This window comes from Clarias gariepinus, chromosome 19 (assembly GCF_024256425.1).
Source record: "Clarias gariepinus isolate MV-2021 ecotype Netherlands chromosome 19, CGAR_prim_01v2, whole genome shotgun sequence".
Lineage (NCBI taxonomy): Eukaryota > Metazoa > Chordata > Actinopteri > Siluriformes > Clariidae > Clarias > Clarias gariepinus.
This window is the reverse complement of record NC_071118.1, coordinates 14,283,063-14,304,375: the sequence shown is the minus strand read 5'-3', so window position 1 is coordinate 14,304,375 and position 21,313 is coordinate 14,283,063. Positions and strand designations below refer to the sequence as shown.

The 21,313-nt window shown below is 36.5% G+C and overlaps 1 protein-coding gene across 2 annotated transcripts in view; it reads right to left on the bottom strand.

The window, feature by feature from the left end:
• Positions 1-11,844: 11,844 nt before the first annotated feature.
• rai14 (retinoic acid induced 14) overlaps positions 11,845-21,313 on the bottom strand; it is a 55,824-nt gene continuing 46,355 nt past the window's right edge. Inside the window, exons 10-18 of one of the 2 annotated variants that reach the window (XM_053478198.1) lie at positions 21,170-21,195; positions 20,812-20,898; positions 19,512-19,595; positions 19,091-19,213; positions 18,066-18,161; positions 15,773-17,329; positions 14,644-14,799; positions 14,064-14,129; positions 11,845-13,197 (exon numbers count right to left, since the gene is read on the bottom strand). In XM_053478198.1, the coding sequence (XP_053334173.1) occupies positions 13,120-13,197; positions 14,064-14,129; positions 14,644-14,799; positions 15,773-17,329; positions 18,066-18,161; positions 19,091-19,213; positions 19,512-19,595; positions 20,812-20,898; positions 21,170-21,195 (2,273 nt within the window). In that variant the 3' untranslated portion in view covers positions 11,845-13,119. The remainder of the gene's footprint in view (positions 13,198-14,063; positions 14,130-14,643; positions 14,800-15,772; positions 17,330-18,065; positions 18,162-19,090; positions 19,214-19,511; positions 19,596-20,811; positions 20,899-21,169; positions 21,196-21,313) is intronic. The other variant, XM_053478199.1, reaches the window with a different exon arrangement.

Below are 21,313 nucleotides of genomic sequence, written 5' to 3'. Positions count from 1 at the left end.
CCAGAGTGACTTACAAAAGTGCTTTGAAGTTTCTGTCATTGGATAGATCCTTACAATGGTAACTAGGTTTCTAACTAAGTTCTGTTAGTCAAACATTGTTGGGGGGCTTATGTATCTAAGAAACAGATAGGTCTTTAGTTACATTTACATTTACATTTAGGCATTTGGCAGACGCTCTTATCCAGAGCGACTTACATTTTTATCTCATTACACATCTGAGCAGTTGAGGGTTAAGGGCCTTGCTCAAGGGCCCAACAGTGGCAACTTGGTGGTTGTGGGGTTTGAACCTGGGATCTTCCGAACCGTAGTCCAATGCCTTAACCACTGAGCTACCCCTGGCCCTTTAGTTGTCAGCTAAGGATTGCCAGAGACTCTGTACAGACATCTGGATGATGTTCATCCACCACCTAGATGCCAGAACAGAATACACTTCAGATGCATGTCAGATGCATGTCTTTCTTGATCCTTGAGATGGTGAGATCAGTTGAGCAGTGCCGTAGAATTGGGGGAACATACAGTAGTGGGGTGTGATTAGAGCTGAGAGGTTAATGGGTGCTGGGATGTTTTTAGCTTTGTATGGAAGCATCAGTGTTTTGCATTTGAAAGCCAGTGCCAGTGGTGTGGGAGAACTGCATTCTGGATCAGCTACAAAGGACGAATGGTGCAAAGAGCCATTCCTGCCAGGAGTAAATTGTAGTAATCCAGTCTTGAACAAGCACCTGAGTAGTCTGTATGGAGAGAAATGGACAAGTTCTTTTGCTGTTGTAAAGATGAAATCAACAAGAGCGAGTAAGGTTATGTACAGTACGGGGAAAATGACAGAGTTACCCCATGGTTGTGGGCAGTGACTGATGGAGCGATCTGATTGTTGTCCAGGAAGATTATAAGATCCTGGCAGAGATCATTTGAAATCTAACCATTAAGAAAAGCCTAATCTAGAACAAAAGCAATCCTAGTGAGTGACATCTGACAATGTAAGAAAAAACTCATATAAGCAATAATAGATAACCTAGCAAATAACATCTAACATAATGAGAAAAAAAAAACTAATGTGTCAAATCTACTGTAAATTGGTGAGTAAAAGGCAACTAGGAACTGAAATATAAATCTAGCAAAGGTTATCGTAGTGAGTAAGTGAGTAAATAGACACATCATTTTATAATAAACACTAAAATGGACTATTATTTACAGTATTTACGTATTTTAGATGGAGGATGCAATGTCAGTCAATGTGTGAGACACTAGTTAGGAAAATTAACATAACCCTTTCTACCATCAACAGTATTATAGTTCAATTTAATGAAAATGCTAAAACTTTTTTAAATTCTTTGATTTAATGCCTAGACAAGATGTGGCTCTTACTAAACATACAGGTATTAATTATGTATTAATAACTAATCATTACTTGCTTATTAATGTAACTTGCATGCATTTTATTAGAAAATGTGGCTGTCTATACAATTGAGTGCATGCTTGCTACATGGAGGTAAAAAAATCCTGATTCTGTTTCATGTTTGGCTCCTCAACTGACAATTCAGGCGTTTTTTTTTTTCCTTTTTAATTTTAACTTTATTCCCTAGTACTTTACAACAGGTATATGGCAGACATAGTCACTAAAGGCACTAAAGTGTTTAGAAAAATCAGCATTAATTTTTTTTTTCCACAGTGCCGTGAACAAGCCAGTGAGCTGACCTTGCTAGGATGTGTCAGAAACACATTTTAAGAGCCAAACCAAATATTAGTCCAAGCCAAGCTTGAGAAGTGTTTGCATCCCAGTAGCTGAAACCACAGAAGGGATGCGAATGTGCTTCAGAGACTTCACATAAATGGATGGACGTGTGAGGACAGTGAGACATGTGGCATACACAGCTCCTCACTCTGGGAGAGCAGACAGTTTGATCCAGCATATGCAGAGAGATGCAATCCCCTGTGAGCGACTTCCTCTATGGGTTTCCTTCATGGCTCGCTAACGGTTCTCCAGTGACACGACTGGCCTTTTGAAGTTGCTTTTAACAGCACAATTATGTCCCCCTGTCCAGACAGTACAGTCACTTCTCACCTTTTTAATAAGCAACTCATAGACCATGGTTTGACTTTTTTTTTTTCTCCCCCTCATTCTTACTCCACAAAATGCCTAAGTGCTCCCATAAATTCCCTGTGACTTGGCTGTGAACATGCCTCACCAAATCCCCCCAACCCCCCGCATCTTCCCGAGTCGGCTCTCCTGCTACATTTCTGAATGCAGCTTCTGTTCTTTTGATTCCTGATGAATCCGGTGCAATTGAACCGTTAGCTCGCAGGATCATGGGAAGTTCAAAAACACCGTCTGAGTGTTAAAAAAAGCCACCTTTCCTGAACCAGATCCAGGAACTTTCATTCTGTCAGGTTTTTCAAGCCCTGGTGTGTTAAGGAAAGCAAGGAAATAGAGGGGGCTTGATGTACTGTGTCATTAATAACACAATCCCATCTGTTTTGAAATATATTTACTCCATCTGGTTCCATTTAACTTCATAGGAACCTGATGTGGATGCCGTTAGGGAGACGGTTTGGAGCATGTTGGTGGCAGGTCAAGATGGGGCACACTGACACAGCCAGATCTCAAATCTCACCAGATTGTATGGAAGAGCTTTGGGCCAGAGGACAGACCACCTGGACCTACAAACCATTTAATTAGTGTTGTTGATTATAAAATCAAATATACAATGTTCACATTTCAAAATATTTCAACATGTGGCTAATTCTAATATGTTATTGTTTCTATAACAGCTTATTCACATGTATAGCAGATGTTCCACATAATCTAAGGCTAATAACAAACTGAACTTAAATAACATGTTCTTTGTATTTAAGAAATATTTAAATCATTGACATAGTGGGATTTTCTGTAAGGTGATGATTAAAAAAAGTTTATTCAAAAAGAAAAAGAGTCTCGAGCTTTGGAGCTTTGTGATAGCCAGTAAGTTTTTTCACCACAAGAGAGTCTTTCTGCTTTCATATATCCATGTACAGTAATACGACAACCTGTATTTTATTTCTGTCCTTTTAATTTCAGGAAAGTGAAAAAGACTGGTGTAGAAACAACTGTTTATAACCAAACTCAGCAAAGTATGTCTTTATGAACAAAGAAGGAAGCAAACAATTGTCTTTGTATGCTGTACCAATAACATTACCCTTGAGTGGATCTGAGATCAAACTTAAAAAACAGACCCACACCATTATCCTTTTCTCCAATAAACTTTACTTTTGGCGCTATGCATTCCAGAAGGTGGCTTTTGTCCTGGCATTCACCAAACCCAGATCCATGGCAGTGTGGCAGTGTGCTTAACTCCACTCCAGCTGATTCTCGGCTTTGCAAAATGCAATAATGTTCTTTGGCTTGCCTGTGGCTGCTCAGCAATAGAAAACCATTTCACGAAGCTCCTGATGCAGGCTTCTTTTGCTGCTGTTGCTTCCAGAGGCAGTTTGGAGTGATGCACAAAGGCAATTTTTATGTACTACTAGGTGTTCTGCAGAGTGACTTTCCATGGTTTAGCGGTTAGTACTTGAGCTGTTGTTGCTCCATTAAGATTTTATGTTTGGTAAAACACTACTGTAAATAAAGAACTTCAGAAAAAAAGCAAGTCTTGATTCACTCAGTTTGAGGTAAAGTGGGAAAATGCGCACATTTCTTTTTTTTGCCCAAAAACCTTCAATATAATGATCAACAGTGTGGAGATAAAGCGTGATCAGATCCACATGTACTATCATCAAATCTTCAATGACTTGATTGTCCCTCATTGTCTTGTTAGTAAAATTACACTTAGTGATATCTTTAGACTTTAGAACAATGAGATCTCAGCTAAAATACAAATTGCTTATAACAAGCTGCCACATTATTGCAGCTATAAACAGTCATTCCCTCACCATAAACTCTTCTGTCCTGAAGACTTTTCTGTGCTGGAGACGGGTGTCTTTTACAATAAATGTTAAATATGACAAAACCTGTTAACATGTTAACAATGATAGGGCATTTATTAAACCTATTTATGTAAACCAAACCCCCTGACAAGTCCCCATGAATGAGCTGTTGTAAAAGAAACTAAAATGTTTTATAACAAATAGACACAGTACACCTGTTATTTATAGTTTCACTACTCTCTTGCTATTGTTAGACTCAATGTAATGTATAATATATAAAGTATATATATATATATATATAAAGAATTAAATAAAATAAAAAAATCACTTTATTTATTTATTTACATCTGTACAACTGGTGTCTGCAGCTTTGCATTCATCAATATTCATTTCAACAATTAAATTATGACTCTTACAAATTTCTTATACATTATAAAATATATTTTTGGTGTATGCCGGCTCCTATAACATAGGGACTCTCAATAAGGTTTAACAAACTATTTATTGTACTGCTCTTAGCAAATGGATGGAGACAGTTGCCCTGCTTCTTTAAAGCACGATAACATGGCCATACTGCCACCTCGTGTCAGATCACTGAACTGCATATATGGATATGACTTAGTAATTGGGGGTATGGGTGCTATTTTGTTGGGAGAAAAAAATTTCATAGTGTTCAAGATTTATTTATTTATTTATTAATTTATTTATAGTAATGCATAAAAAAGAAAGAAATAAAAAACACACATTTTTAAATTATTTAAGGTTCTGAAGAATATATCAAAGGCAAATTTTTGTTTTTATATTTGTTGTCACTTGTCATGCGACGGCAATAGAGTGGTGAGATTAAAATGCATGACATTGGAATTTGTATATTGTCTTATATTTCCTGTAAAAAAAAAAGATGCTGAGGATGCAAAAGTATTAAAAACCTTGTACATGGCACAACCTTGTTTGTTTCAATTACCATACTGGGAATTTTAATACAAAATATTTAGAATGTTTATATTTAGGTTAGATACATGTTTTTAATTTGTTTTTTAAATTACTAATTCACAAAATTTTTCTCTATGTGCACCTCTATACTGCTTAACCTGTTCAAAGTCACAGAAGGCCTATACCAGGGAACTCGAGGCATGAAGCAGGGTACAAATCTATCACAGGGCACACAAGGACACACACACTATGGGCAGTTTGTGTGTATATATGTATATATATATATATATATATATATATATATATATATATATATACACACACTACTGGTCAAAATTTTGGGGTCACTTGCAAATTTCTTTGTTTTTGTTTAGTGATTTATTTTCTCCATTCTACAACAACACTGGGTATTTTAAAAATATTAAATAACACATATGAAATTAGGTAATTACATAACGACAACAACAATAAAACAGTTAGTTGTTATTTTAAGACACAGAGGTCAGCCTTTCTGTAATAGTTCTTGCAAGAACAGTATTGTCAAGTGCATTTGCAAAATCTGTCAGGCACCATAATGAAACTGGCTCTCATGAAGGCCATCCCAGGAGGGCGAGACCAAAACCTACTTCTGCTGCAGACGAGAAGTTTATTTAGAGTAATCAGCCTAAAAAATGACCAATTAACAGCACCTCAGATTAGGGGCATTTAGAAGTCTTAACAGAGCATAAGTAACAGAAACATCTCACCATTAACTGTTCAAAGGAGATTTTTCAAATACAAATTCAAATTTTATTTGTCACATACACAGTCATACACAGTACGAAATGTAGTGAAATGCTTACACGACCGCCAGTGACCTTAAAAAGAGAATTAAAACTGGACACCTTCAGCATTCCTTTACAATGTAGAAAGAAATAAAAATCAGGAACCATCATGGAGTTAGAGAGTGACCCCAAACTTTACTGTATATATATCTTTTATATATATATATATATATATATATATATATATATATATATATATATATATATATATATATATAATTGTTATTATAAAATAAATATATTATAATAAAATAGACCTATTTATCCATAATATCAGTTTTGGACCTGACAGGGACATTAAGGACACTACAAACATCTCAGTATGAACAGAGTCGATTTGATTTCCTGGTTTTTGGCTGGAGCAGCTGGTCTGAACCTGTAAACCATGCTACTGGCAACTAAAGTATAACACTGACCTTACCGGGAATTCAGCTTGGCACGACATCTAAGTAGTAAACAGGCCAATTTGTGGATTTCTACACATGCATAGTGAGCACAACAGGTCAGCCCATGCCTGAAGGCACAGCTGTGCCACACTTTGCTAAGCAAAAGGAAATGACACTCAGGTCCAAAATGGCAAATATTACCATTTATACAATGCCTGTTAAAGCATTGCCTAAAAGTAACATAAAGCAGTGTATCTGAGAATATGAAAAGCACTTCAGGCCTGAGCTGCTGGAGCCTTGACTCACTGCTATTCATCATTATTGATAGTCCACCGCCTTGGGCTACAGGCAAACATATGGGTCCTATTGCAGTAATTGGTCTTCCTGGAAAGACTTAGTTGTAAAAGGTCTGACTATGAGTATTGCAGAATCATCACACAGGTAACAGAGAGAATCACTGAGCCCCAGCAAATTACTGCCATTTAAAACTAATTACATAATTAAACTAACGGTTCATCTTGATACACATCCTTTCAGATAAAAGGCATTTTTTTTACAATTGCAAAATTTTTTTAATATTACACTAAAACGACAGAAAAACATTCTTGAGTGCAAGAATAGTGTATAAAATCAGTGCATAAAATCTTTTACCTCACAACTGCTAAAGGTAAACCATCAGCTGATTTTTTTTCAGTTTGTTAAGTTGGAAGTAATTAAAAAAATCTAAATGATTATTCTTAGAGCTCAGAGATGTATGCGTCATTTTACATTTAGCATCAACTTAACAGGACCTTTTATTTTAGCACTAATGCTGAGATTTATCTGCAAAAACATTTAGGGAGACAATCATTGGCCACCCATGACCCTCTCGTCAGTCAGTAAACTGTTTTTTTTTTCTTCTTCCTAGAAAGACTTTTGATAAGTCCTGACCACTGCAGACAGAAAACATCCCACAAGAGCTGTAGTTTTGGTGTTGCTATGACCTAGTCCCCTAGTAACCATCACAAGCTCAAAGTCTGTCGAATCCTGAGAGAGAGAGAGAGAGAGAGAGAGAGAGAGAGAGAGACTGATTACACTAGCACTGGATAGGATTTCCCTTTGCACTCATAACAGCCGCAGTTCTTTGTAGCATGAATTGCATAAGATGCTGGAAATATGTATTTGAGATTTAGCTTAATTTTCATTATGACTGTATCACACAGATTTGTGTGTATCTTCCAGTTCTTTCAAATCCATATCTAAGAGATGCTGCATTGAGGTGCAGTGACTGGGAAGGCCACTAAAGAACAATGAACTCATCATGTTTACACAACCAGTTTGAGACAATCTTCATTTTGTGACATGCTGCCTTATCATACGGGAACTAGCCATTAGAATATGTTAAATTGTGACCATGAAGGGATGCACATGATCAGCAACACTCAAATATGATTGATTGGTATTAATGGGATCAAAGTTTGGCAAGAAAACATTCCCCACACAATTACACCACGTCCACCAGCCTGGACTGTTGACACAATGCAGGTTGTTGCATTTTGCTTTTAGATGACAAAAATGAAACCTTATGAGATCTTTTGCTGTTTTAGCCATTTTGCATCAAAGTTTGAGTTGTTGTGCATTCAGAAATCAACACAAAATAGTTATCTGCACTACTGTAGTCTTCCAGTTAGCTTGAACAACAATCCATCACTCACTGCAATTAATTTTTTCTCATACCAGTCTTATAGACTGTTGTTATTTGTCTTTCAGCTGCTCTAGTCAAGGGGTCACCACAGTGTACTGTCTGATCAACACAAAAACTTGGCACATGTTTCTACGCAGGATGCCCTTCCTGACACAACCATCCCATTTTATCCAGGCTTTTGGCCGGCACTGTTTGGGCATTGGCTGGGAATTGTATATGCACTGCACTGTCACCACACTAACTGCTGATTAGACAAGTGCATTAATGAATACATGTACAGATGATTTTTAATAAACAGCTCAGTGAGTGTATGCTTTACATGTTTACCCTTGGGCCAATGCATTTTCTCACTTAAGTTTTTTGGGTGGATTTTGCTCAACATGTTCACACTGGTTCCACACTTTTCAGACAAGTCATTTAACAGATGTAGTTGAGGTGGCAAACATGATAACCCTCACCCACAATTTTCTACAAGCTGTTTTATGTGGATCCATGTTAAAGTAAAAGTGTGGAGCAACATTCTGGAGACGAAAAAAAAAAGGAAAAGAAAACATGTACCTCTAACTTTGCTCATATACGCATTTCAAACACACAAAATTGTCACACTGAGGACACAAACAGATTGATAGTTTTATTAACTAGAAAAAAAAAACACATGCCAGGCCAACTTAAAAAAAAAAACATTTCAATTACAAAAGCTATAAAAAGCAAACAAACAAATGTTCAAATCAGTTCTGCACTGTGTACCCTCGACTTATGAGAGGATGACCGAGATGAAACAGAAACCATGTAAAACAATCCTACAAACCTCCTGCCCGGAATAATTTGGTGTTTTTTTCCCCTTGGTTCACACACCTGATCCAACTAATCAGCTAATAACATGCCCTGAAGGCAGGCTGGAGATGGTGTGAGAGGGGCAGAAAGAAAAGAAACATTAAAATATTCTGGGCAGGATGACTACAGGATTCAGATTCATAAAAAAAGACAGCATTTCTTAAGGTGGCTCTAATACCAGACAGTGGACAAGATGGTTGTGAGTTTAAATCTTTGCACTTGGATTGTCCTCACTCTTCCTCACTTCTAAATCTTTTTGGATGATATACAAAACAATAAATTAATTAATTTCACATACTCAATGGTTAAAAAACGTAATAGTTTTAGAAATAATGACTTTCTTATGATATACTAACAAAGTTTTCTAGTAGTAGTTCCTTACTGTAAAATTTTTACTGATCTCACTTTGGCCTGTGTATGTGGAGGTGGCATGTTCTCCCTGTGGTTTGTGGGTTTCCTCTAGGTACTCTGGTTTCCTCCCACAGTCAAATGACATGCGGTAGAGGCTGTTTCTAGAAAATTTCCTGTAGTGAGACCTGTGGCGGTTTGGCACCCCATCCCAGGAGCCCCCAATTTTGTGTCCCCTGCCATTACTGTCCCACTATCTTTTTAAAGATGATAAATTGGATCTAGCTAGAATAATATAAGGTGATAGCCCTTGCTAACATGTGTTAGTAAATGTGGCTATCAGCTTACAAAATCATATAAACATCTAAGTCACCTGATGTGGCTTGTTTAAATTTGTAACATCTGTATTTGTTAGCTCATTTGCCAATGGATTTACAAGAAAACCTAAGTGCACTATTTGTGAGCTGCCTGTGCTAGGTCTTGTTAGATTTAAACTCACAACCTCCTGATGACTGGGAGCCATGAGAACTTTAAAGCATCATTTGTCCTACAATCATTATTAACCCAGTGGTGCATGTGCATGCTTACATTGAACATATTTACACACAGGGCCTTATGATTATGAAAAGGTTAACAATTTTAAAATATTATAACCTAATACTGAAATATAATAATGCAAAACAAAAAACATCTACACAAAGTGACCGACATGCAGCTAGTGTGTACTTCAAAATACTGCAGGGGCATGCAGCCACTGTTAAGTCTGGTTTAAATAAGTGTGACAGGACAAACAGCACTTCCTAACAGGCCTTCTGAATTAGCATAGGCACATGGACACAGTCTTTTTATGTCCTGGTTACTGCAGGAGACTCCAGCTGGCATTGAAAACAGGATTGGAGAGGAAAAACTGCTGCGTCTGGAAAGTGCATCTGTTCCATAGCCATTTCTGTCAAAGCTTCACTGGTGCTAAAGCCTCCCACAGCCCTAAGCAACATTCTGTCCAATTCATCTGCTACTGTAGCACTATATAAATTCATTTTCCTGTAAGCATTGTTTTCACATCCCTGCTTTATCAACATGTGCTGCGAATAAACCACAATCGTCAACTTCTTAGCTATCTAGCCAATCTCCATTTAAGACTACTGAATATCTGTGACAATCTCCAACTTGTTCACATACTGTGAGGTTTACTAGCTAGTCAAGACAGCATTCTAAACTTGAGTTACCCTATTCCTATTTAGCTAGTAGGTTATCAACCCCAAGTAGTGGTTTGTCTTAATTTATTTAAATGAATCTGCTGGGAATCGACAGCGTACCCTGAAAATTCTACATGTTCAATTTATTCAGTTTGCATACAGCCAAAATGAAGTGTGAGAAGGTGATCTTGTTTTCTAACAAATGCATCAGCACTCTGGCAAATCGATTTTGGACAAAAAAAAAAAAAACAACAACAACATGGTTTTAAACTGACAATAAATCCACATCAGTGCAGGCCAGGGCAGATTTGGTTAACATTAGGCTAAACATAGCAATGTAATTTGGTGAATAATTAATTATAAACCATAAAGATCACAGCACCGAGTGTGTCTTTTGGTTATATCTATATAATATTAATTATATATAATGTATTCTAATATTAAAATGGAGATTTATTTGCATTTAAATATTTATCTTTATATTGCCAAGTTATCCAATATTTAGGAGATTATGGACATTCATACACATATCACATAAAATCCTGTCACATTAGCTGATGTTAGCTATCAAAGCTATTGTTAACAATGAAGATCATAAAAATCTATGAATAGGACTTAAATATCCTGTCAGAAATGCTAAAATGTAAGCTTGTTAGCTTGCTGAAAAGCACTAGCAGAAAAAAATAACTAACGTGACAGAGTTAAATGTTAGTTAAATTGTAGTTTTTAAAAAGGAATATCATGAAAAAGTATGGCCATAAATTAACCTGCCTAGCACTAATGGTGAAGATAACAATTAGATGAACATTTATAATAAAATTAAATGCTTTTAGCTAAAATTAAAAAGCTCGTATTAGCTCTATAGCTATCGTTACTAGCTGCATATCATAAATATTTATGAACAGCTAGTTAGGGTCTGTTAATGTCTGATGAATGCTAAGTATTTCAGAAAGCTGGCTTTATTAATTACACTGAATACATTTTTTTTTTTAGCATTGAAATGTTCATACCAAAAACTTCCTTTAAAAGACATGCAGACTGAATAAATGTGTGGAATCAGCATCATTGCTAAAAAATAATGAGGAACCTGATTTATTATAAAATACCAATTTTATAAAATCAAACAGCACTGGATGTTAATCGCTGAATTTATTTAGCAGCAAATTCATGTTAGCATCCTCTTTCACTTTATGTAGCTAGTTGCAATTAGCAAGCAGATTGAGTGTTTCTCTTGGGATGATGAGGCAAATTTTATGAAGATTTCTAACATAGTTATGAGAGGAGGATTTTGTTGTAATCTCACCATCAAGTAACTTTTACATTATGCTACTATCAAGGATAACTACCTCTGTAAAGTTAATGGAAAAAAACAGTCACATCGACATAAAAATTTTGGTTCATAAGAAGCTGCTGTCTGTCTGTCAGACTTTAACGCATTCTGCTACAAAAATGAGCTAATTTGCATTAAGTTGGATAAAGGAAGGATGGCCACTGTGTAAACATTTCTCGAATTCACTCATGCTGAATTTGTTAAGTAGCATGCAACAAGGGGTGGAGCTTAAAACTCTAATCAGCCAATCATAAGACATCACCATGGTTTAGCTAAAGTTACAAAATGTTGTTTTATTTTTAATTAAAAAGTCTTTTAATTAGTTAGCCTGACAGTAGTACTTTTATGGCATGGGCCGAATTTCGTAGATACTATTGAGCACTGGAAAATGACTTGGCATTGATACCACATTTTCATACCTAAGGAGTAAATGTCATCAGTGTCGGTGAGTCAGTAAGCATGCAGCATGGTTATTACAACGCCCAGAGAAAAGGCTCACATGTATGTTGTAGTGCGAGAGGCTTAACTATGATATACATCACATGGTAGGTGTAAAAAAAAAAAATCAAAGCCAAAAAAGCAAAAATAGGGAAAATGTTTTATCCTTGATCTTATCAGTACACATTGCAATATGTACAAAAAGGACATCGCTTTCCAGATTGACAATAGGATAAGATTAATAAAACACCTGAATGTATGTGGAATAAATTTAGAAGCAGAAAGTTGCTTTGTGTTTGACTGCAAGAGAAACAGACTACAGCCATTGTCCGCTCATTCATTTACTGGCTCTATGACAGGGATATTAGCAGGTAATGTTCAGCAAATTTAACACAACTGTGATGGGTGTTGTGGGTGACAGGGAATCTCATGTAGTCAGTTTAGATATTGTTTGAATGTATTTTAGGTTGCAGCTAAAGATAGCTAACTAAATCAAATTCTAAACTTAATTAGTGGTTCAGGGGGACGAGTAGCCATCTGTTTATATAAAGGTTGCCAGTTTTATTTTGGCTTTTATACATTTTTATTTATGAATACTGTATATACCGAACAAGTTAAATGACATTGTGGTAAATACTGTATGTTCACATAAATATACCAAGGAGCCGAAAAAATTCAGCTAAAGATATGTGCAATGTAAACCATAATGATACCCATCCCCACCTGCTAGTTCAATGTTTCTATTAAAAAAAAAAACAGTTGTATGTTTTGTGCTTCACTATGTAGATAATATTACTATAAAATTATCTATTAAAGGTGTTTTATACCAAATCTGAGCTATGCACATGAAAATGAAAAATATGATGGCTGATTGAATAACATAAGCTCCACCCTCTCAACAAGTTAACATTTCAGATCTCTGCTGTATTTTAAACAAACGAAATAACTTAAACATGAACTATGCTGAACGTTCCTTATTACAATGTCTTAATGCACACAAAAATAATTCCAATTATAACATGCATTCTCAATTTTACTGCTTTATTCTTTATTTGATTGTCTGATGCTTTTATAACCAAGTGCTTGCTGTAACAAAAGAACAACTGATAACCTTACATCATTCTTCCTTTTATTTTTCCATAGATGTAGGAAGGACTGATGATTCAGTCCTTTTAATCCAGACAAATTCTCTAAACAAGTGCAAGTTTCCTTTAACCACTGTTATTTAGGCAGAAAAACAACACCGCTGTCATTTTTCCTCCGATGGTATTTTACACATAACCAGGATTTGTTTAAGGGCATTTTGTACATCTTCATCCATCTGACCCTGTAATATAAAGAAACACAGTTGTTCAGGTTCAATCAGGTAAATTCTTCCATTGCAAATAAATAAATAAATAAATAAATAAATAAATAAATTCCACCAAGTATTCTGTTTTCCAGTTTAAGTCAAATGCAAATGTTTGGTTTCATTTCTTTGGTTTGGCCCTTGACGATTTTTTTTGTTAATATATAGCAAATTAGCTTATTTTCAAACCATGGGGGAAGTCATGTACATATAAACTAGAATCTTAGACTTTTACTAGCATCTCCAATGCTATTGGACTAAAAGCTGCTATGTTGATTGGTATGTTTGACTAGCATCAGTAGTATGTTAACTAGTGATCTGCAAAGTTGATTAGCATTTCTTGTAGATGAATTATAAATTATAGCTAACTTTCACTTTAAAAAAAGATGTAACTGTACAAAGGTTGGCTCACCTAGCGTCAATATCTGACTAACATTTTTGTACTAAAAAATAGAAATAATTTACTAAGTCAAAAACCAGGATAAAAATTTGCACTGAACCGTACCCAGATGCTACAGTACATCTCAAACACTGAGCAGCATGTCATTCATTAACATTGTGATTCAAATGATAGATATTGATAATTTATTTTATTTTTTTTACATAAACTACTAATTCAAATAATGTTTTGAATTATGTTATGAGGTACAGTATGTGTGTAATATTTTAAGGTAAACTGGTTTTAAAGTTCCCTTTATGGTGGCTATAGTATGTTGTAAACCTATTGCATAAGAAATAGAAGTAAACTTTAGACACTTACAAGTAGTAAAATTGTGGAGTAATATTGGGTTATGTTTATTTTTGGGTAAACTGCGCTTATAAAGGAGGAGTGAACAGGTACAAACCTGAACGGCGTACAGGAGGTGCATTCGGTACACAGAAACAATTTCATGATGCCTCTTTTTAGACTCCTGTTTTAAAACAAAAATGGCATAAAGGAATGGAATAAAGTTGCAATTTTTTATCAGCAAAAATAAAAAGTATTTGATCTGTACAAATATATCTTACTTTTTAAAGGATTCTGTGATTTTTTTTTTAAGACAATTAAAATTTCCATTTTCATCACCTAAAATTAAGGTATTTTCATGCAAATAAAATTAAAATTACAGAAAATAAAGAAATAGGAAAAAAACGTGACCAATTGTAATATTTGTTGAAGTCACTGAGTCTGAAGTTAGAAGTTCCACATGCGTCCCTTGTGTTTAGTTGCATGAATGCCACAGCTTGCTAGTCAATAAGCCGTCAATCAAGTCTGTTTACTATTTGGCCACGCCTACTCAATGAGCCTCTGTTTTTAGTTACATTTGGTCATATTCACATATAACTTTTAAATGTAAATTTGTATTATACAAACATATTAACAGTTCTCTGCGTATTTCACTATAAAACTACAGGTTAGAAAAGTAAGAGAAACCTTCAACTCACAGCCAGTTGGTACTGCAGCTGCTTGATCTGCTGTTGGAGAGAATCGACTTGCTGGCTCTGCTGTCTGCTTTTCGGGCTGCTTGTCGTATATGAGAGCTGGGACAAGCTGTTCAAGGCCTCTTTCAACTTCCCCACCTCTTTTGATAGATCGTCGATCTTAAAGAAAGGATAAAATACACTGCAAATGAGCAGGAAATAAAGTTTAGCAGTCTCGAGTGGTGTAGTCTACACTCACCAACCATTTTATTATGTACACCTGGTCAATTGCTTGCTAAAAAATATCTGATCAGAAATTAATCATGCATTTTCACACACGCAATGTGATGAGAAGTCGCAAGATTGGAACTAAACAGGTGTCTGTGTCAAGTATACGCTGTGGGTCATGCATAACAGCATACTCTACACAGTACTACAGCGTAGCCTGATGTGCACCTCCCAAAAAATGTAACTACACACTGCGATGCAGAACGGCAAAATAAACAGTATGCATCCCTTAACGTGTATGTGCTTTTGATGACGAGGCAACTACCACAAATTTGCTAGCGGTAAAACAGGAAGTGCATGTGATGCACCAATCATGCAAGGTGCCCACAAGTGTCTGGAGGCATCATGATAATCTGGAGTTGCTTCAGTTGGTCAATATTAGACTCAGCAACATTGTGTGGCAATATAATGAAGTTATCTGACTACCTAATTGTACAATAATCAGATTATTCTTTAAGTTTTTTCTTTCCTGATGACACAGGTATATTCCAAGATTTGTTTGGTTTTAATCTTCTTAAAAAGAGTGGTTTTGTGAGCATGAGGAATAATTTTCACACATAAATTGGCCACCACGGGGTCCTGACATTATGAAGGTTTTTGCGATGTGCTTAAGGAGACTGTGCTTGCCATAATTAAGTTAAAGGCAATCCAACGAAACATTACAGTTGCGTGATTTTTTGTTGCGCTTTTGTGCAATTTTTGTTTTGGGCCAGGCAGTGAAATTATTAGCAAACTACCATGTGAAAAAGAAAATCAGAAGGCATCATACCATATTTTGAAAAAAAAAAAAAAAAAAAAAAATAGAAGAATCTAAAATGAAAGAAAATAAAGCAGGAACAAAGCAGTTAAGTAGTAGTGTATTTACCTTTTTATTCTTCTCCCTCTCAGAGTTAACATGGTTTTCCACCTGCTTTTTAAGCTGCATAATGGCTTCCTGGCCCTCTCTGCATTTCCCACTCAGCACATTATTCTCCTGCTCTCTTGCTACAGCAAGCTTCTGTGCTGCCTCTTTCTCGTTCTTGCCATCCTTCACCTCCTGCCATGCGGCAGTCACCTCTAGTGCCATCTCATCCTGCTTCCTCAGAGCATCCTGAAGAAGCTGTGTGACGTGATTGATCTTGCCCTCTAGGGACTCTCTCATCTGCTCATTTTCCAGTTTAGAAACACATTCATTTGGAGTCAGGTTCTTACCCACAGTAGGTCCATTTAGCAGGTCATCCAGCTGCGAGGTCTTCTGTGTGAGCTGTTCTTTAAGGGCATCCACTTCGGATTCTAAACTCTTAATGGCATTTCCTAATGAGGCCATGACCCGGGTATGGTCTGCAATGGTCACTGACGACTTGGCCTGAACTTCTGCATCCTGTTTGAGTTGTGAAATCTCTTTCAGTGCTGACTGATACCTAACTTCAGTGTCCTTTGACAAATTCTGCACATCCTCAAACTTAAGTTTCAGCTTTTGCAATTTTTCCTCATGCTGCTCTTTAGTCAAACAAACCGCCTGTGATAGCTGCTTAATCTCCAAGGCTTTGGCCTGGAGCTGGCTTCGAGTTTCGGCAAGTTCATTTTTCGCCTCACTGTAGGATTTCGAGAGCTCTAGCAGGCGCTTTTGGAGTCCATCAATAACCCCACCCATCTCTGCCTTCATCTCATCAAAGTCTTTAGCAGCAGCCTCGACAGACACCGTGCCACGCAGGGCTTCCTGAAGCATCTTAATCTCATCCTGTGCCTCCTCGTACTTCTCAATCAACAGTGCCTTCTCCTGGTTGATGTTCTCCACCAGGATGCTGTAAGAGTTTTTTAGGTCCTGACATTCATCCTCATTAATCCGACGACTCTCACTCTCAAGCCTAGCCTCCAGTTTTTTTATTAACTGAGCATCATGCACCTTCTCTTCCTGCAAGTTGTCCAGCTTTGTCTTCAGATCTTTTACCTCCTGCTCAAGACAGCCTTTTAAATACTGAAACTTTTGTAATACTTGATCATCTTGGCTTGGAGATCCTGTAGGTGCCACTCTCACCCGCTCCATCCGGAGGGATTCTAGCTCTAATAACACTTCCTGGTATTTTTTCTGCATGTCTGCCAACTTGGCCTTGAGCTCAGCCATGCATTCTGACAGACCTTCATTTCCGATTTCCCTTGGGTTAATCTCGAGTCTGGCCCTCAGGGAGCAGTTCTCCAGCTTCGACTCATCCAGTTCAATTTGTAGGCTCTGCAGTTCATTCCTAAGCAATGTGATTTCATCCTGATGCACTGCCTTGGTGGGCTCACTCACTCCTTCATGCTTTAAGGCTGAGCTCTCAAAAAGCTCCTGCTCACTGGATTGATCGAATTCTGCATGAGTTGAATGGTATGATGTGTTGGAGTCAAAACTGTTTGGGCGCGAGTCCTCCTTGCCTTCTTCACCTTGAGGGGGTGGACGCTTCTATTCAGCAAAAAGAGACAAAATAGTGCAACTAAGTTAAACTTACTATACACAATGCAAACATTCATTGATATCACTGCTTATGGCCATGTCCAGTTGGCAAAAAATAAATTAATTAAATAATTAATTAACCAGGCACCTTTATTGCTATCTATGGGTCATAAAATTTCAAAGTGATGCATAGTTACTCAAATATGTCCTGAACCATTTTACTTACGTATTAGCGAAACAATTACGGTGCATCATTTAATAAAAGTTAATAATAATTGCCCTCGAAATATGTACGTAAATTATGTTGCAGATCACACACACACACACACACACACACACACAAAAAAAAACCTTACTTAGTGTCCCTTATTATAAATCAACCAAGTTTAATTGCTTTATTATTGTTTTGCATCTTGTCTCAACACGCTTGATGTGTTTTTGTTGGATGCTGTATGTTATTATCTATGAACATGAAGAAAAGGCAAAGTCACGGGGAAAAAACAAAAAAATAAAACAATCGAAGGCAAAATTAAATAATTGCATGAATGAATGGTGTGACCAAGTAATCAAGTAAGTGTTTGATTTACATATGATAAACGGGAGGCTATACCATGCATACTTGTTAGCTACACTGTATAAGCATTGTAGTCCGAGTGCAAAATTCAGGAAAATAATTTTAGACAGTGATCCAGTTATACCTGATTAACTGCATGTATAACAACAGATAATGATGAAGCAAAATTACCTTGATGATCTGAGCAAGCTGCTGGTTCTCCAGTGAGAGAGAGGCAACCTTGGCTTGAAGGGCTGCAAGCAGTGCCGAGTTTCCGCTGCATTCAGCCTGTCTCAACAAAAAAAAAGCAAACAGGACTTACTTTCAAATACCTTTTTTATGAGGTCTGTAGTCAACAAAATCCTCCTTTTTTCATTTTATAAAAGCATGGCAAATAACTGATTTTTTTAATTATTGTGCCAAGATTTCTTTCTAAGAGAAATGGACTCAGCATCTTTTTAAAATACAATTTAGAGCCAATTTAACTCTCAGGGGCTTTGGAAGGAAGAAAAAACAAAACACATGAAAGAAGGTAAACTGTTAAAATCCCAACGTCTTATGCTGCATATATGAGGGGCGTTCAAGTGAAACTGGGATTTGTGATGAACGTTCTCATGAATGGAGATATAAAAATTAAATGATGTTGGAAAAGATGTACTTGAAGACACACATCTGTATGTGGGAACGCACGGTCATGCGCAAACAACACTTGCACATACTGTAACAGGATCTCGGCTCAGAGTTATTGCCACATCCCCCGTACACCATGCCTTCATTGATTGTGTAAGCAGCATTGTTGTCAGGCTGGAACAGGTTTGGGCTTCTTAGTTCCAGGAATTTGTAACACTACAGTATACAGAGACATCCTAAATAAAGTGTACTTTGTGCCAACAATTTGACAAGAGAACCCATATACATGAGACTCAGATGACCACTTACTTTTGGTCAGATAATGTATTTAAGCACAACAACAAAATCCAACTACTTGCGTATTTCCTCTCTCTGTGAACCGTAGCGAGGTTGCAAAGTTTTGTAAAAGTTTGAAGCAGCACAGATGTGAGCCGGTCCTGCTGTCGTCACGTTCCCTAAAGCGAGGTCCTTTACCTGGCTGGGGTCAGCAGATGCGGCTGGTAAAATGGGTTCCAGAAACTGTAAGTGGCTGAGGATCAAAGCGTCTGCCACATAAGAGAATATTAAAGGGCTTTTGCTGTACTCGCCTTGGGCTCAGTCTGCTCCTTAATCTGCTTCAGATCTTCAATGGTCTCCAGCAGCATGCTCTTCTCTTCCTGGAGCTTCTCGATCTCTTCTCTCAAAAGTGACAGACTCCTCAGTTCTTCCTCCTGCAAAAACACCACAAAATAGCAGTAATAATGATTCAACACCCACTCCCACCCAAAATAAAAAAATCCTTTCTTACATTTCTTTTCTACTGATTGTACTCCTTTGTAACCAAGTGAACCAATGTAAGAATATATTTAATGTAAATGTAAGTCACTCTGGATACGAGCATATGCCGAATGTTTAAAATCTATATGTAAATAATATAAATAATAAAGCATTTATGCAGGAGTATTTTTTCTGCTCAGTCCTGCATAAAAAAGGATTGATATGGCTCAATTGGTGATGTTCTTACAGTACCTTGTAATTGAACCTCTGGCCACTTTTACTCGACACTGGAGTTTCATTCGGGGTCACATACGGTGGAGACACAGCATCCAGCAGCTATGGGGGGAAAAAAGTAGTACACTACTTCAAACTCATCAGATTGATGAAAAAGTGAGGACACACACTATCTAGGCCAGTCTTACAATACCTAATGTTAACTAGCCAGCTAGCTTGCTACATATCTACACTGGGTATTCATTATAGATTATACACACTGTACTCTATACGTGCTTTATGTTAGATAGTTCGCTATTGGATTTTGGTTTAATGACAAAGTAAGTTGTTTAAACCTATATGTTTTTTTTTTTTTTTTTATCAGTTCTGGTTAGTTTTTAAATTTAAATTCCAAAGAATATTTTATGAAAAATTTAACAGTATTTATTTGTTTGAAATTACCTCTGGCAGGTCATCTGCAGTAGTCTGTGGTGGCCCACACGTTTTAATTGCTAACTCAATGCTTCAGTTAACGATACACAATATTATACAACAGTTAGTTTTAACAAAGTAATCTGTTGGGACGAGAGACATGGTTAATTACACTAACTGTTGGGTCTTAGCTGGGGTGAAAGTAGGTCAGTATGGTCTGCAGTACAGAGGAGAGAGAAGCTACCTGCCTAAACCCATATTCATAACCAGAATATAAATGTCACAGAAGCACTTTCAGTAACATATTCAATAACATCATTATAAACAATACTTTTTCTCCTTCCTTTTTCTCTTCTAAGTTGTTAGGAATTGCCTATAAACCATTCAAGTTGTTCTAATGCGAGCTATAAAGCTAACTAGCTCCTAACACAATGTCAAATCTCAAATGCCTCTCTAACCCCTGATCAAGGGCACTACTTGGTCTGTGGTACAAGTGATTGCACTAGTTTTCCATTAAACAATATTTGTGATTTTGCATATTACAAGTTCTTTAAGCAATTTTAAACATGACCAATAAGACATGTGTTGCCATCATGCATGAAATGATCCCAAACTGTGCAGAGAAAAATAGAATAAAAAATAACATTTTAATAATAATAATAATAATTCCAAGATAGGAGGCCCACACAGAGTTAATATTCATTGGTAAAGTTCAGATCATATTTACACAAGAGCTTTCAGGTGATAAATGTGCATCACTTGTTTACTTCAAATGTGTCTAACCATTTCTTGTCTGGTATTCCCTATTTTTTTCTTTTAGCTAAATTTTCCTGACTAGGGTTTTTAAAGCCATGCATGTGGAGAAGCAGGGATGATCACACACAGTGACAGACACACAGATCATTACCTGCACAGGGCTAATAGGAGGAGGGGGTGCTTTTCGTTTTTTTGGGGTTGTGCTTCTCTCGTCGTTTAGCTTAGTCGTGGGTTCATGCTGAGATCATGTGAGAAGAACAAACGGTTTAGTTAGTAGTGAAAGGAATAAGCATTAGATTAAAGACTGCAAGTAAACATAAAAAATTTAACAAGGAAGGAACTTTTCTTCTACAGTGTGATGCTCATGCATGTTGCAAAAACGTGAGAAAAAAAAACATTTAAAACATGAACCAAATGTGAACCTTTACATAAACTTTTTATATTTAATATTTTAAGTGAACTATAAAACTCAGGAAAAATGAAAAGAAATTAAAATGAAAAACGCATACCTGCTGACTTCTGGGGGAGCTCTTATCTGTTTTGGGTTTTTTTTTAAAGAAAAAAAAAATGGATGAAAATAATTATGAAATGGTAGAATGAAATGAAATGTCATGTCACACTGTTTTATTTTTAATTATTTGTCATTCATTAAT